A 16,931-nucleotide genomic window follows, 5' to 3' on the forward strand; every position below is an offset into this window, starting at 1 on the left:
ACACACACACACACACACACACACACACACACACACACACACTTGGCTGTCTGCTGGTATTTTATCGGCGGCTCTATCGGGGTAAACACTGTGCAATGTTTGTAGTGGAAAGCTTTAATCAAAGAGTAATTGTTTACATTTGAAGGTGGCTTGGCCTTTTGCCGTTGGGCATTCATGCATGAGGGGATAGATTTGAAATACTAGACCTAGGCCTGTCGCAATAATCAATAAATCGACTTATCGAGCAATATATGTACATGACCTCAATTTTTGGTGACGCAATATATCGCCCATTATATTTACTTAAAAATTAATGTCACCATGTTTTGTGCATTCCACTTGCGCCTGTGTTTTTTGCAGCTTCTCGTACATAACGTGGTGTAGTCATGAGGTGCTAGTTCAAATTTAAAAATGCTTCTACAAAAAAAAGTTTAATCTGCAGATATGGTTTTGTTTAGGGATCTGTGTCTTTGTGCATACGGACATCTGACTGATAAGTAGTGATTGTGTTTTTCAGCAATCGTATGCACCCTTAATTTACAGAGAAAAGCAGGTCCGGGAAAAATTCTGTAGATGGAAAAATCTGCATACAATTTCTTTGTGCATTTTTCTTTTTTTCTACTTGTTACTTTGCACTTTTTGTTAGAAAATGTTTATTTACTATTTATTCAGTTTTTTTAAGGAATCTAATATTTTGATACTTAATTTCCATGATCTAAATATTCTTAAAAATTAAAAGTTTGATGTCATTTGGAAGTGTGTAAGCCTTCTTGCATTATTATGCTGTTACGTTATGATTATATATTCAGTGGCATAAAATGGTCTTTAAAATGACAGTAATATCGCTTATCGCAATTATTTCTGGGGCAATATATCGCACAACAAAAAGTTATCGTGACAGGCCTTAAACATTTTTTTAATCCTGTCATTATACTGACCCTTATGTTCTTCTGTAAGGGTGTGTGAATGATGACAGAGTTTTCAGTTTTCTTTCAGGCAAAACCCCTAAGCATTAGACCATTTGTGCTCTGAATGAATGGAGGGATGTGCTTTTACTGTTCTATGAGAGATGAGTGGCAGGCTTGCATTTTGCATTTTGTAGGATTGACCATGGAGAAGAGTGGTGAGAGTGTTAAACAGTGGTGAAATGCCAGGCAACAGCTAGTTTCTTTAAGGTGAAGGTAAAGCTTTCATTGTTGCTGATAATGCTGATAAGTTTTTAGAGGATTTAGTGCTTAAATCACTTTACATACTTCATATTTTAAATGCAGTTTGCACACTTTCGTTGTGGCTGGGTGACACTGTATGTATTATATCGGCATTCAGAAATTAATTTAGCACATTCATTAATTATTCATTTACAAAAAGTTTGAGGTCAGTTATTCACTGTTCAAAGGTTTGGGGTCAGAAAGATTTTAAGAAATTAATACTTCTGTTCTGCAAGGGTGCATTATATTGACCTAAATTGACCGTGTATATATACAGTAAATATTTGAACTTTGAAAGTAAATCGTTTTGAGCTTCATATTCATCAAAGAATCTGAAAAAAACTCTTTTCAGGTTTTTTTCAACTTTGCCGTCAAAGGAATAAATTACAATTTAGTATGTAATTTTAAATAGTAAACATTTATTTTAAATTGTAATAATATTTTACAATATTACTGTTTTACTGTATTTTTATCAAATAATTGCAGCCTCCAGCCTTGGAGCATGAGGAACTTCCTTCAAAAACTTACTGATATTTTAAAATGTGTTAATATAGAAAACAGTTATTTTAAATTGTAGTAATATTTCACAATATTACTGTTTTTACTGAATTTTTATATTAGAATTGTAGCCTCCAGCCTTGGAGCGTAAGGAACGTCTTTCTTGCTGATCCCAAACATTTAAATGATGACTGACTCTGTCATTTGCCATTTTTACAGAGATACCCCAAATGCAGCAGACCGCTAATGTTTTGGCAAGGATTGAGCAGACTTCGCCTGGTGGACAATAAAACAGGCGAGAAAGGATCATAGACTTACATTACTCTGTACATGATAAGCATAGATGACATTTTCTTCAAAAAAAAAAAGAAAAGAAAAGAAAGGAGTATGTTTTCACTATAAATTCTTGTTTTAGAAGCACTGTATGTGAAAACTCTTTGCAGAGTTTTTTTTTGTTATTTATGGCAGCTGCCAACACCGCAAGCCAAATTTAACATGATTAATGAATTTGCACGGTCACACCAACATTGTACTCTCATTATGCTCATTACACTAATCATTACAAAAACACGGGATGTCCCACTTTCCAGAACTTCCCAAGCAAAAGCCCTAAAGTTGACTCATTTTATTTTAATACCATGTATTTTAGTCTCTTATACATTATTCAGAGATATAGAGAGCCACTTTGTGAAGCATTATGAATAATCAATAAGCAATCCTCAGTAATACATCTTATAAAGAGATAATTTCTCCCTTGACTGTAGAGCAGATTATAGTCATACAGACGGTAAAGTGCGATTTCATACGGACCTCCCGGTGAGGTCAACGGTGTCTTGGGCCTAAACGTTATTGACTGAGTGCTTCAGCATCTGCTTGTGTCCTTGTGTGGTGCTGACTCCTTTTGACCTCTACACACACACATCTTAAGTTGAGAGTTGTAAGCTTTGTGTTTTACCCTGATGGGACTCCAGGGCCCTCGTCTATCACACTGTTACACTCAGAACATCCATAATTTACAGCTGAAGATTCAAAGGGGAAGCGTGTTTACAGTGGAGGCTTGTGTTGGTGGACTTTTCAGCATCTGCATTGGTGTGCGAGAGCATGTTTGTGCACTTCTGTGCACTAGCAATCCCTGTTTCGAAACAAAGAATGTGTTGGACCTGATTATCTCTGCTGCTCACAAGTGCTGAAGATGTAGTTTTTGCTGAGTTAGCGTACAGGTGAATGAACTTTCTCTTTCCACATCTAGTTTTTTCCTGTTTCACAAGGGAGTGTCTAACAAGGGTAGTCAGTGTGGATCAAGAATGTAAAGTGAATAATTTACTTGGACGTTCTTATTATTTATTTAGTCTTTTCTGTGTGCTGGACAGATTATGTGGTTTAAGGGTCCTTTGAGGGGGTATTTACACTTGGTCATTTTTCATAGTTACAGGATCATGAAAAGACCCAAGTATAAATGTATCTGGTTGTTCAGGGCAGGCCACACGTATAACGTTTAATCTTCCTCAAATAAACTACGACAGCATAAGGAAGTGCAGGAGCCTCGCAATCATTGATATGAAACCTAGTAAGAGTGGCCACAAATCTCAAACACTAAGGTGGAAAATTTCACTGGCTGGCATTAGCATCAAAGTGAACTTTGTTTGCATTGCATGGGAGTACTAGATCAGATTTATATCCGATATGTGGAGATGCATTTATGTTGCCAAGTATAAATGGATTGTGCGTATCCAATCAGACAGCAATACGATCGATCCAAATGCATGAAGTGACTAAGTGTAAATGGGTTAGTAAATGTGTATAAATGTTTGTTCTGTGGTTGTTTTAGGTGAGTGGAGGGCTGTGGAAGGAGAAGAGGAGGAAGAAGAGGATTGTGGGCCATCTTGGGACAACGAAACTGAAGATTTTTGGGTATTTACTGCACGTCATACAGAAGACAAATGTGCTGCTAGCTACATTAGTCAGCATGAAACCAAAATTCCCAATTCTTATTTTTATGGAATATTGCAATGTTTATTATAATTTATCATTATATTATTCATATCTTCTCTTCCTTGTTGATGTGCACGTTGGCACGAGGGTTGGGCCATAAACCTGTCCATCACATGAGATTGCACCAATTAGCAAACAACAACAATCCAATGATTTAATCAACTCCTGATGGACAAAATCAAGTGCCGCCCTATTTTTTTTTCCTTGCTCATGAAGCTGTTTCACTTGTGTAGGCATCACAATAAATAAATATATTGCAATTTCCGTTTCATACTGAATGCGGTCATATTTAAAAATGTTCACGTGTAAAATCCAGTCATTTCATAAGCAATCTGGAATTTCACATGAATTCCACACAAGGGAAAAAAATGTCCTTGCAGATTTCATCACAGGTTCAAGTTGGTCACAGATTCCTCGTGAATTTTTTCACTAAAGTGACCTTTTAAACTTGAATGTGAGCCTTTATCGTCCATAGTACTTGGAAAAACTCACTCGGTCAAAATTAAGCCATTGCAGTTGTTGGTCTTTGGCTTCCAGCTTGGTTTTATATCCCATTGTATAAAACGATCACTTGACCTGGTTTCCTAGAGCATTCTTATTCTCTCGTGGCACAGTGACACACTTGATCTTTATTTAAACTGATATGGTTGAGGTCAGATTTGCTAGCACTGCTGTTACCACAGTCCTACACTGCAGCCCACTGCAATAATGCTAAGCTATTATTGATAAGTCATGGTTCTTCATTACCAGTTCTTATAAAGTCTCAATGGGGAGCTGTTCTAGTCATTACTTAGCATAGTCTTTGTGCATCATTGATGCTTGTCAGTCACTTTAGGGGCAACCGCTAGCTAGAGCACAGCAACGTAGTGGAATGTTTTGCATTTAGGTATAGTCATGTATTTTGAGTGCTGTACATTGTACAGTACATAGTCAACAATATTAAGTGCTGGATCCAGCTGTATATTTCCTGTGTTTACAGCCAACAAGAGGCCAAGGCCTTGACAAATCCCCATTGAAGCGTCTCAGGAGATCCGAGAACTCCCTTTGCTACCTTGTTATAAAATAGACAGCTGTTTCTGTCAAATTTTTTCAAAAATTTGAAACTTTTCAACATATTTTTAAAAAATGCACATGATATTTAATTAGAATTCAGAACTCATGCTTTCTTTCAAAGCTTTCCGTCTTTTGTACCTCATCAGGAATTGTGGCAGCTGTAAAACAGACCTCTCCATCAAACCTTGTGCTTATGTAGTTATACCACTTTCTCAGGCAAAGCTGTTGGGTTATGGGATTTTGAATGTTCTTTTTGTTATGATTAATTGAATCTGGCTTTAGTGTATTCTTGTATGTCGAGTAGTTCTGACCTGATTAGTTCCGTTGGAACGACGTAGCTCTTTATTTAGTGAAAGTTTAGGTATGATAAATGCCCTCAATCAATAAATAACTCTCCAGACCCCAGTGTGCGGTTTTGACTCGCCTCATAAATACTTCCTCTAATGAGAGAAGGAGAGAAATTTCTCATTAACAGACTGCTTAATTTAACAGCTTTACCATTGGTTACCGTGATAATTACAGCTTCTCTTTGATCTCGCCAGACAATGTTTCCCAGATTCTCCAACTCATCAGAGAAACAGCTGCTATATCAGAGAGACCCTCTCTATGGCAGGGAAATGAGAGACAGCTCCTCAATCACATGACACGCGCTCATGTGCGGTTTTGACTCGCCTCATAAATACTTCCTCTAATGAGAGAAGGAGAGAAATTTCTCATTAACAGACTGCTTAATTTAACAGCTTTACCATTGGTTACCGTGATAATTACAGCTTCTCTTTGATCTCACCAGACAATGTTTCCCAGATTCTCCAACTCATCAGAGAAACAGCTGCTATATCAGAGAGACCCTCTCTATGGCAGGGAAATGAGAGACAGCTCCTCAATCACATGACACGCGCTCTGAAGTCTGGATTTACAACTGGTGCCTTTGTTGAACACAATGTGGGTGATTCCTGGGAGATTTCAGAGGGACCGGGGGTAAAACAGCATGCCGAAGCTTAAAGGGATCGTTCACCCAAAAATGGAAATTCTGTCATAATTTACTCACCAGATTGTTCATGCTACTCTTTTACAATGTAAGTGAATGTTGACAAAGGGCTGTCAAGCTCAAGAAATTACAAAGCCTTTTCATAAAGGTAGCTCTTATATGGCTTGTGTACTATATTCCACTTCTGAGTTTTAGTCTGTTCCTCACGCAAAGCTATTGTATGAGTCACTTTTTTTTATTGGTACTCTGCCAGCCCCTTATCATATATTTGGAATGCGAACATCCTGCCTAACATCTCCTTTTGTTTTCCACAGAAGTCATACGGGATTGGAATGATGAGTAAAAGGTGACTGAATTTTAATTTTTTGCTAATCCATCCCTTTAACCCCAAAAGCAGAAAGTGAAAATACACTTGTGTCTGTTGATTTAAATGCAATGTTGGTCACTGATCGCACAATGAACCATGTTTATGTGCAGACGGGCTTTCTTCTTGGCTCTACCCTATCTAGACAACCATTCCTCTTATTACTTCTTTAAAGCTACTCAAGTTCACTCTTAAATCCCTTGGGTCTCCAAACCTGAACAAGTACTGAGGCAGGAGTATCAGCATAAGCTTTGATGCTCAGTTTCATATTCTCTAACATTAAAAATGTGCATATTATAACAGGCTTCTTTTCCCTGGCCTCTCGGTTCTGATCATATACACAGATTTGAAGACCGAGATCTTTAACCACACCTTCCATCATTCAGGAATACTTGATGCAGGTCTTTGTCTTTCTGCCTGTGTTCCTGTAAAGTTGGCCTTCCTTGCTTTGTTTTCCTCTCTTTTGTTCTTTGTTAGTACCGTTTTAGCTGTTTTGCTTAAGCCACAGGTCTCAGGAATACTTGATGCAGGTCTTTGTCTTTCTGCCTGTGTTCCTGTAAAGTTGGCCTTCCTTGCTTTTTTCCCCTCTCTTTTGTTCTTTGTTAGTACCGTTTTAGCTGTTTTGCTTAAGCCACAGGTACTGAGTGAGATACGGCCCGTTCACACCAAGCATGATAACTGTATCTGAAAATGTAATAATCCAGTCTATCAGAATCAAGTCGACTTTAAAGAGCTTGAGCATGTAAAGCGGAAGATGTGTGCTTAAAATAAAATAAAGTTGTAGTTGTCCTTCTTGATTTTCCATACAGCTGTCTATACAGCCAATATAGTTCATTGTTGGTCTCTATTGACTTTCACTGTACAAAAAAGAAAAAATAAATGTTCAATATTTTAACATTTAAAAAAAAAATCATTCTTCAAAATATCTTTACATTTATATATATATATATAAAAGTGTATATATAAAAATTATATCAAAAATAAATATACAATTTATTTATTTGTATTATTTATTTATTAATATTAAAAAAACATCATGCAGATTTGGAATGATATGACGGTGAGTAAATGATGAAAGAATTTCAACAGAAACTATCCTTTGATATCAGAAATTATTTTTTGAGGACAAAAAAAAACTATTTGCATGGTTTAGTTTGGTAACTGCTCTAACAGATTCTGTGAGTTCATTTAATAAAGGATCTGTTGACTAATTCAATGAATGAGTGAACATGACTGAGTGAAATTGTGAGTTTGAGATAGATTGTGGTATTTATTAAGAGGAGTAAAAATAAACATAACACAATAGAAAGCATTAAAAGTAGCATTAGCAAGCATTAATAGAATCACACCACGCAACCCTAGTACTAAGAGGCAAAGAGAAGGAAGTGGAGAGAAATTTGGAAATGAGGGCATAGTGATGAAATGAGGGAAGCATGGTGTTATGGGAGTTGGTTGAAGATGGAGTCTGAGGGTTTAGGCAGTCTTCTCTACTGTGTGACCTACTTAATAAATACAAATGTCACACCAAACAGCAAAAGGTCATTTAAAGGTTCTATAAGGTGACTCACATAGACTTAGCCTCTGGCCACAGGTTCTCACACTTTCATTACGGTTTCTTGGCCTCCCCCTGATCACTTAATCTGGGTGAATGCTATTATCAAAGACCAATCCTCCCAAATGCCTGTGCCTTCTCACTTCTATATTCTAGAAGCTACAATTACCCAACTAAATGCATAATTGTAGCACTTGCCCTCCTCCTACTGTGGACGTTCATGCAACATCAACCCAAGTCATTTTGACTGTCGCAGTCACTTCCATTTCCAGCACTTCACCGTAGAGGTGACACACACTGAGTTGCCCTTGGCGACTGCATTCCGTGGGTCAAAGTTCAATACCTTGATTTACAGCATCCTGTCTGGTCGGCTCTGTGGAAATGAGGCTCCTCACCACAGTGTCTTCAAGAAAAAAAGTCACTGCCAAGAGAAATTATGGCACACCGTTATCTTTTGACTCCTGCAACATTTCCATGAAATTTTCAACCATCCTTTTCTCAAGCATACAGATGTGTTTACTACTAATATTATTTTATGGCCTGATAAGTATGACATGGAAAATTAGGTTTTTTAAATTTAATTATAATACTATAATTTAGTGTAACAGTGTTTTCCATACAATTTACAAGCTCCAAAAATTAGTTTATAAAGTGGTTTAATTTGCAGTTTGACACTCAGGGTTTGAAATCAGTTCAGTCGAACATCACTGGATCTCAAGTCTCAAGATCAGGGCTCAATGAATGAAAACGAAAACTGGAAACGAACGAAATTAACCAGAAACAGAAATGAAATCAAACTTAATAGTTCCGAACAGAATCAAAATTTGAAAATTGCCATTAACTGGTTAATAACATTATTTTACCGTTCCATTTAATATTTGGATTTTGCAGTCAACCAATCACGAATTTAAATAGAACGGCCTATGCAAAATATTTGGATGTGCAAAAATCTACTACATTTTTCACTGAAGAACATAAATTTAATTCTGCTCCTAACATAAAAATATTATTAAAGTTACAGAAAGTTTGGAACATACTTCATAAATCAAATAGACTATGTGGTACTTTTGTTGTTTTTTTCTTTTGTCCTTTCATTCCCGTTCACTTTCATTGTTTAAAAAAGAGCAGCAGGGATATTCTGCAAAATATCTTTCAGCAGCATTTATGGGAGAGATTCCTTTATGTATTCACTATTCAGTGATTTACACTGAAATGATTTAGCTAGTGGGAATATTTTAGTTCTGTATGCTCTCGTCTTTCTGATGCAGGATGCTTTTCTTATTGATTAGTCCACATCTGCGTGTACAGGCAAGCCTGTAGTTTTGAAATTGGAATAGATTTTTTCCCTTCCACATTTATTGGCTCAGGTGACAGCTAATTACTCAAGAGTGTGTTTGTGCGTGTGTTATGCAGAGTTGATATTATTTCATGTGGTTCTTTTGTTATGGTGCTCTGCTTGACTGACATGTTTTAACATCTGTTGTATTGTTCCTGCAGAGTGCAGTCTTTTTGCAGATGCATGTACGTAGCGTGTTATGATGTACCTGGCATGTTTGTGTTTTCATTTCCTCTGGTTAATATTTTGTTGCTTTGGCTGTCACAAGATAAGATACTGCAGGTGTGTGTGTAAGTGTGCAAAACTGTGTGTCCGTAAGTCTGCTGTGGAGAGGCATAGTCTCTTCTAAACAAGGAACTTTAAAAAAAAATCAGAGATAGGCAAACAGTGCTGTTTTCTCTGAAAATGTCTCCTCTTCTGAGAGAGACAACTGACCTTTCACTCAAACACACACCCTTGTACACATCAACTACGTTATAAGATGTTTTTTCTTCTTCATGTGAGGCATCCAGATCTGACTCGAACAGCTGATGTATAGAACAAAGTCCCCACCCTACATTTTTTTTCTTTTTTGATATTCTGTTTTACTCTTATGTACATCACAATTAGTGTTGGGAAGGTTACTTTGGAAATGTAATAGGTTACAGATTACAAGTTACCCTATTTAAAATGTAATAAGTAATGCAACTGATTCCAATTGATTACTTTTTGATTACTTTTCTAAATTTCTAATGAATGTTTGCAACTGTTATTCATTTTCAAACATTTAAAGCTGACAGGGTTAACCTTACAATAGTACTGAACACTGATTACTGTCAGATTTTCAAAATACTTCATCACTTGAATTAAGATTATAACAATTTAATTTTTAACAATTTAAAAGCACAGCCACCATAAAATCAGACTTTTTAGCAACTCTTTTCACTTTAAGAGCATTCTGAGGTTAAATACTCAGAATTTCAGAATGATCAGAACTAAATTTAGATTTAACATCATAACAAGAAATAGTTTAATAGCTATGATGCTATTCTTGAAATCAAATCTTTGCACAGCTATGACAGGAAACACTGGCATCTAACAATGCCTTGGGGGAAACAATTAATCTTGAGAAATAAGGCATATACATAAACACAGATAGTAAATAAAACAGTTATTGAATAAGCATGTGTCCTATTCTGTCTTAAACTCCTGAAACATTGATGTCTCATATTTTAGAGCAGTCAATGAAGTTTGTGAAAGAAAGCAATTAAATGTGTGTGTGTGTGTGTGTGATTATAAAAATATTCAGATGTAACCACCTTTGTAATCGTTAACATTTTCACAAGTAACTGTAATTTAATTACCAATTTTTTCTCAGTAAGCAATTATAGCCTACATTTAAACTTGTATAAAGTAAATTTTTTAAGTGTCCAATACTTTTTAAGAAGGAATGCTTAAAAAAAATCAGTCTCAGTAAACTTGTGAAACAACACTCTTTAAATTGTCATATCAAACAGATCTGTGGGCTTTCTTTTAAAATTCTTGTTGACTTCTCTGAAGGAACTTGTGCAGTTTAAACATATAGATTGCATCATATTAGATGCATATATCAAACCTAGTGACATTTGCTATTTGACTTTTAACCAGCTGGTATCAAGTTAAAAAAAATGTTTGTCTAAGTGTCCAGTACTTTTTGGGGCCACTGCACACTACCAGTCAAAAATTCTAAAGTGGACAGTTTTGTAGCCAAATATAAATTGTGCACACATATAACTATTTTACCAAAACTACATAATTCTTATATTTCTATTTCACAGTTTTAAAGACTTTGACTTTTCTAACACTTAAAGTTGTCATATCAAACAGATCAGTGGACTTTCTCTTTTGAGACAAAATCATTGACTTTTCTGAAGGAACTTGGCTGAGAATGTTTTGCATGTGCAGTTTATTGTCTCTTCATCTTTTCCCATTTTTGTTTATTTTCACACGTGTTAACGACTTCACAGCTTGCCCAGAATAACAGGGGAATTAGCCAACACAGGCTTGATTAAACAAGCGAAAATATGGTACAACAGACCGCTGTTGTGTTTAGAGATTGGGAAGTTTGTAGAGGCATAGAGATATGACAGATGTGCTGTGTATGTAAGTGTGTGTGTATCTGTGGCAGTCGGAGCTCATGGCCGCTGGATATGGACGTTCTAGCCAGAGTGGCCGTGTGTGTCCACCTCTCTTATCTCCTGCAGATCCCTTCCTTTCATCTCCTTTCAGACCTACAGGGTACTGGACAAACCCCTCCCTAAAATATAGTCCCCCGCAACACACGCCCACACTCCAAGGCTGCTATCTCACTGCTACAGATGAGGACCTTCATGTACAGGCCAAATGACATCCCCCCCCCCCCCTGTCCTCGTCCCACTACCACACACACACACATTAGGGTTGGTTCCCATCTCACCTGGCTCAGTGTCCCCTCCTCCTCGGTTAACAGTCTTTCACTCCCTTTCTATCCTTTCCCTCCTGTTGTTTTTCTGCCTTTGCCTTGACTCTAATCTGCGCCTGTGTGACATCTGGAATGTCCTCTGGTTTTAATCGAGATAGTGAGAGGGAGAGAGGGGGGAGAAGACATCGTTTGAAAAGCTCCAGACACCTTTAAACACTGTAATTTAAAGCATCTATTGTGTTAATTACACAGCAGAGGTTCAGTTCTGTTCTCTGTTTTTGTTGTTTGTTCAGGATCTTCAGTGACAGTGTGGCAGACATGAAAACCCAAGAGCATCGTTCCAGCCCTCTGAAATCACACACACAAAGTGAGTATAGAGATAACATGAAGCTCATCTTTTAAGGTCAACTAATAATAATCACTGTTGTAGTCACAAAGATTTTGTGCGCTTTAGAATCAGAATCAGAATCAGAATGAGTTTTGTTGCCATGTATGTTTACACATACAAGGAATTTGTTTTAGTGACAGAAGCTCCACAGTGCAACAGAATGACAGTGACAAGACAGGACACAGATAATAAAAAGAATAATATAAAAATAGACAAAATAGACAATGTACAAAAAAGCAAAAACAATATATAATATAGACAATTTTGTATGTACAGGTATATGTGCAAATTTGTAAATAAGTATGTGTGTTAAATAAATAATGTCGATTAGATAAATCAAGAGTACTTTTTTTATATGTTCATCACACAGACATTTTTAATGTTTAATAAGGGGTAAAAACACATTCTGTTCCATTCATCTCATATCTATTAAGTGGAAAAATGTGTTCTATGTGAATGTCCCATAATCTTGACACTTAATTGCCACTAATTGTTGTCTGATGAATCAAAAATGACAATGTAACCAGTCACAAAATAAAAAATGTGGGCCATTTTTGATATGTTTGTGTGTAACCGTTACAGAATTTAGATCACTGTGAAATGTTAATGTGTTTTAAAGTCCCTTCCAAGTACTTAGGTACCTGTGTCCATCCCTATAATCACTTAGAATTAAACTACAAAATTAGATAACAATTTTGTAATGTTGGGCTATCAGGTAAGTCCCAATGACCTATTGAACAACATCTGGCCTGCATTTCTTTACGCATGAGTGAGGAGTAAACACACACGTATGAACACTAAATTCATTCCCACAAACACATTCTGATACTCACTACAAAAAACAGACCTACATACGATATACATGGTGGCCAGAGCGTAACCCTTCTACTAACATAAACACCAGATCTCACCTTTGAACTCCTCACCTTTCATTCTGCTAATTGGTCTGTGATGCTCTTATTTTTCTTCATGGGACTGTGGCTAAAAATAAGTTCCCATTTCTAGCACCTAAAATAGAGTACTCTCCTCCCCTTCAACTGTTCTCATCTTCCCCTTTTAGGTCCAGTAAAAGCCCAGCTCTTTATGATGTTTCTGTTTTTAACCTAATTAATTCTATAGCGGCCTAAATGCGATTAGGAATTACCCTGTTTTATGCTTACAGACTTCTAAAAACTGAGTGCTGAAACATCATTTAAATTTTTTCCATCTTCATCAGCAATCGTTAGAGCTACACTTTACTCTCTTTTTTTTCCTGACTGCTTAGTTTAGTTGTACTTGCTACTAAATACTTATTTCTAATTAATCAAACATTGTTCCAAAGCATCTCTTTTGTCAAAAAGTTATAGAGAACTATGTAGTTTGTTACATAGTTTGCTTAACTGGTAAAGCTTGGCACTAGCAATGAAAAGGTCATTTGTTTGATTCCAAAAGAAAATGCAAACTAATAAATGCATATCTTGAATGCCCTGTAAGCCACTATGGATGAATGTGTCTGCCGAATGAATAAATGTGAATCTACTTTTTTATCACTGCTGAGTTTTTTTTCATATTTGTTATTTTTCACGTCAACAATTGTTAGGCAGAAGGCCACAAGGTTGTGTGGACAGTCATGACTTGTTTTGAGTATGGTTGTTTAACTGTTATTCTTGTTCACGTAATAATAGTCTCGCGTAGCCAGACCTTCAGACTGACGGCTGAAGGTCTGGTTTGAAACTCCAGCGTTTAGTTGATCATGATAAGCGCTCGTCGTCACAGTTGTAAACACTACGGCTTTTTTCTTTCGTGAGGGGGTTTGGCGTCACAGCATCTTTGTTTCCAGGCGGAACGTTAAAGAACGCAACACGCACGTCTCCCGGAAATCCTGTAGAATTCAACCAATCCGATGATGACTTCGACACTCCTGAAGTGTATCCACTTTTGTGTCCCATATGCATCAGACGTTTAGCCAACGGTCCGTGGGCATGACGTCTGAGGCTGAGACTAACGTAATAATGATTCTACTGCTGGGCAGCTGTTGTGCTTTAAAGGCGGTTTATACCTTCTGCAAGTGTGTGCGTGTCAGTGTGCATTAGGAAGCATGAGGAGGTATAGGACTTAGTAAGCTGCAGCATGAACAAGAGCAAGTATGCCGAGCTTGAATCAAAGAGGGCTCAAACTCTTTGCCTGAGGGTAAATTGATGTGTGTGTGTGAGAGAGAGAGAGAATGAAAAAGGAGTTAGACCCTCTCTTTCTTTCAGTTCACTTTTGTTACATCTTATTTCTTAAATGACAAAGTTGAAGGCATTATCTTGTTTTGACAGGTGATGCACGGCCCCACTCCCAAATGAAGGGTCTCCAGTTTCGCAGCATTGCCCCCAAAGCCCCAGTAGTGGTTCCATCCTCTGCAGTTCTATCCTGCCAACCTCCCTCAGCCCTTCCAGAAGCATCCACAGCTGTCAGCCCCAAATCCATCCTTGTCCCTGCCCAGAACTATGCACTCATGCAGGTGGCTGGACAAGAGGGGACCTTCTCATTGGTGGCCTTACCTCAGACACAACAGCAACAGCCAATCCAGAAGAACCTTAAGCTGCCTATTCCTAGATACCAACCGGTGCGAAGCAAGAGCGCTCCAGAAAAAGGCAGTAGCAAGATGCCGAGTCCAGCCAAGGTTTCTGCAACCATACAAGCTCAATCACCTGCTGTGAAATCAGACCAGAGTTCAGACCCAGTATCGGAGCATCTTGTTTTAATTGATGCTCCTACTTTGTCTGAAATCAACGTTGGGCCCTTGCTCCCAGGATCACAGACAGATCGAAAAGTGGAACAAAAAAGCGATGCTGGTCCACTCAAAAACCAGCACTATCCTTCTGGAACCTCCCTTATTGCCCCTGTCATTAAAATCTCACCAGTTAAAACCCAAATAGAGGGTCAAGCCTCGGCTGGCAGTGCCATCACAGTCCTCTCACCCACTATCTTTAGCAAAGCTGTTCAGATCATTCCATCTCCATCCAAGGGCAAGCTGCCCATCCTGCCCTATGCCAAGGTGAAGAACTCCCTCCTGGCACCCACCAGCCTTGCCAGCACCCCATTCTCAGAGAAGCAGACTGGAGCCAAAAGCAGCCTGAAAAGCCCTCCAGACAACAAAATCAAGTCCACAGACAGCAACGTTAAAAGTGAAAGCCTAAGCCAAGACCACAACAACACCCAAATCAAGAACCCTCCAGGCAAGAAACGGGGGAGGAAGAGAAAAACAATGGAGGATATTCTAGCCTTCGAAGCCCGAAAGAAGAGATCCTTGTCATTTTTTAGAAGGAGGGTACCTGAGAAACCTCCACCTGGTGTGTCAAATCCTGCCTCTCAAGAGAAGCTGCTTGACATATCCAAAAAGTATCGGAGTATTCGTCCCAAGCCAGTACTGGTAGTGGAAACCACAATTCCACAACTTGTTCCACTCCCTTCTTTGTCAACATCGGAGAACCTTGATCAGGAGCTCGTATTAGGACAGCAGATATCAGGAAAACAATCGAGTGCTCCACAGTCTTCGCAAGCTACTGATCAGCAGCCTGTGGTAGAATGTAAAGGTGGTGGAGGAGTGATTTACACAGGAAGTCGTCTGCTGCATCGATGTCCTACCTGCAACAGGTGTTTCCAGTTCAAGCATCACTTGCAGAGCCACATGAACAGCCACAGTAACCTGCGGCCTTACGTCTGCCCGGTATGCAGGAAGGCCTACGCTCACTCAGGCAGTCTTAGCACTCATATGAAGCTGCACCATGCAGAAAGCAGGCCCCGGAAGAGCCTTTGCTGTGAATTCTGTGAGAAGTCATTTGGCTATGTGGGTGTCTACTTCAGCCACTTGAGAGAGGTGCACCGGGTAATACTTACTGTTGAACCGTCCATCAGTCAACACGAAGAAAACATGTCTGTAGGAGAGTAAGTAATAATAAACTTTGAGCGTTGACTCTTGCTAAAGCCTCCTTGTTCTTGACATAGACGTTCCTTGTCTTGCAGGTCTTCGGAAGCTGATGAACAGGCCTCAGAACAACGTGTTGACCCAGTCGAGCTACAAATTAAGTGTGGGCGCTGCCAGGCCATCACCCCTACCTTTGCTGACATGAAGCTGCATTTGTTGTACGTGCATGGAGAGGAGGTCCAGGTGCGATTGAGGGATGGGGCCATGCGCGGGGGCCGTGAAGCAGAGGATGAACTGGTCAAACATGCAGCACATTACTGGAGGCAGCTCAATGAGAAACGCAACCTAGTGCACTGCGGCACCTGCGACGAGGAGTTCTTCTCCTTTTCCAAGTTCAAACGCCACCTCCATTCTCACCATCAAGAAGCTAGAGAGAGTCAAGAAGAGGAGGACGAAGAGGAGATGATCGGTAAGGAGGGCCATGTATTAAGGGGCCTCAGTAAAGGTATATCCCTGAGGGTGGGGTCTCACTTTAACTGCATCCTTTGCAGTAAGGTGTTTAATAAGAAACAGGATGTTATTGAGCATTGGAGGGCACAGCACAACTGTGAAAATCCCACCCTTCTATGGGATGTCCTGGACTTCAAAGGGGAGAGCAAGCTTATTGATGGGCCAAATTAACTGCAAATGGGTAATTTATTATTTGCTCCATGTGTCGACTGTGTGGTTTATGCAGGATGCAGTGACGTTAATGCAAAAAAAATCCACTAATAGACTTTTTATGCTGTTGTTTTGTTTTGCACAGTTTTTTAACATCACAAATGTTGTTTTGTAATGCTTGAATTTTGTAATGTTTTATGTTTGGTCTTTTTCTGCAACTTGCATAAAAGCAGAAGAAAATAATCTATAAAATTCACAAACCATAAATTCAGCCGTAAACATAACCATGGCCCAGGTGCAGATGTAATATTACTGCCAGCAAATAGAAAAACCTAAGGATGATAATGATAATTTTTAAGGTTTGTGGACACAGTGTGTTAGTAACTGCTTCATTTCAGTGAAGGCTCATCAAAAACACATTGCCACTCAGACAAATTGAAAATTTGCTATAGTCTGAATACAAATGGGGAATGATTAGCATGCTTGAAATAACATGTCAAAGAACATTCAAAGTAACACAAATTATCAGTGACATTCCACAAACACATATACATAATCACACAGTTTCAGTCCTCATTCCA

At 38.4% G+C, this 16,931-nt stretch overlaps 1 protein-coding gene and 1 long non-coding RNA gene across 4 annotated transcripts in view; one reads left to right on the forward strand and one right to left on the reverse strand.

Annotated features, from left to right (window-relative positions):
• Positions 1-3,890, reverse strand: part of LOC107552763 (uncharacterized) — a 12,450-nt gene extending 8,560 nt beyond the window's left edge. Inside the window, exons 1-2 of the long non-coding RNA XR_001604892.1 lie at positions 3,824-3,890; positions 43-46 (exon numbers count right to left, since the gene is read on the reverse strand). This is a non-coding gene — a long non-coding RNA (uncharacterized lncRNA). The remainder of the gene's footprint in view (positions 1-42; positions 47-3,823) is intronic.
• znf438 (zinc finger protein 438) overlaps positions 1-16,453 on the forward strand; it is a 61,078-nt gene extending 44,625 nt beyond the window's left edge. Inside the window, exons 1-5 of one of the 3 annotated variants that reach the window (XM_016234742.1) lie at positions 5,570-5,827; positions 6,054-6,085; positions 11,704-11,777; positions 14,099-15,710; positions 15,789-16,453. In XM_016234742.1, the coding sequence (XP_016090228.1) occupies positions 5,810-5,827; positions 6,054-6,085; positions 11,704-11,777; positions 14,099-15,710; positions 15,789-16,371 (2,319 nt within the window). In that variant the 5' untranslated portion in view covers positions 5,570-5,809 and the 3' untranslated portion in view covers positions 16,372-16,453. Of the gene's footprint in view, positions 1-3,534; positions 3,618-5,569; positions 5,828-6,053; positions 6,086-11,703; positions 11,778-14,098; positions 15,711-15,788 lie in introns of those variants that run through there. The other 2 variants (XM_016234741.1, XM_016234743.1) reach the window with 2 other exon arrangements.
• The last annotated feature ends 478 nt before the right edge of the window (positions 16,454-16,931 follow it).

This window comes from Sinocyclocheilus grahami, unplaced genomic scaffold (genome assembly GCF_001515645.1).
Source record: "Sinocyclocheilus grahami isolate Dianchi unplaced genomic scaffold, SAMN03320097.WGS_v1.1 scaffold457.1, whole genome shotgun sequence".
Taxonomy (NCBI): Eukaryota; Metazoa; Chordata; class Actinopteri; order Cypriniformes; family Cyprinidae; genus Sinocyclocheilus; species Sinocyclocheilus grahami.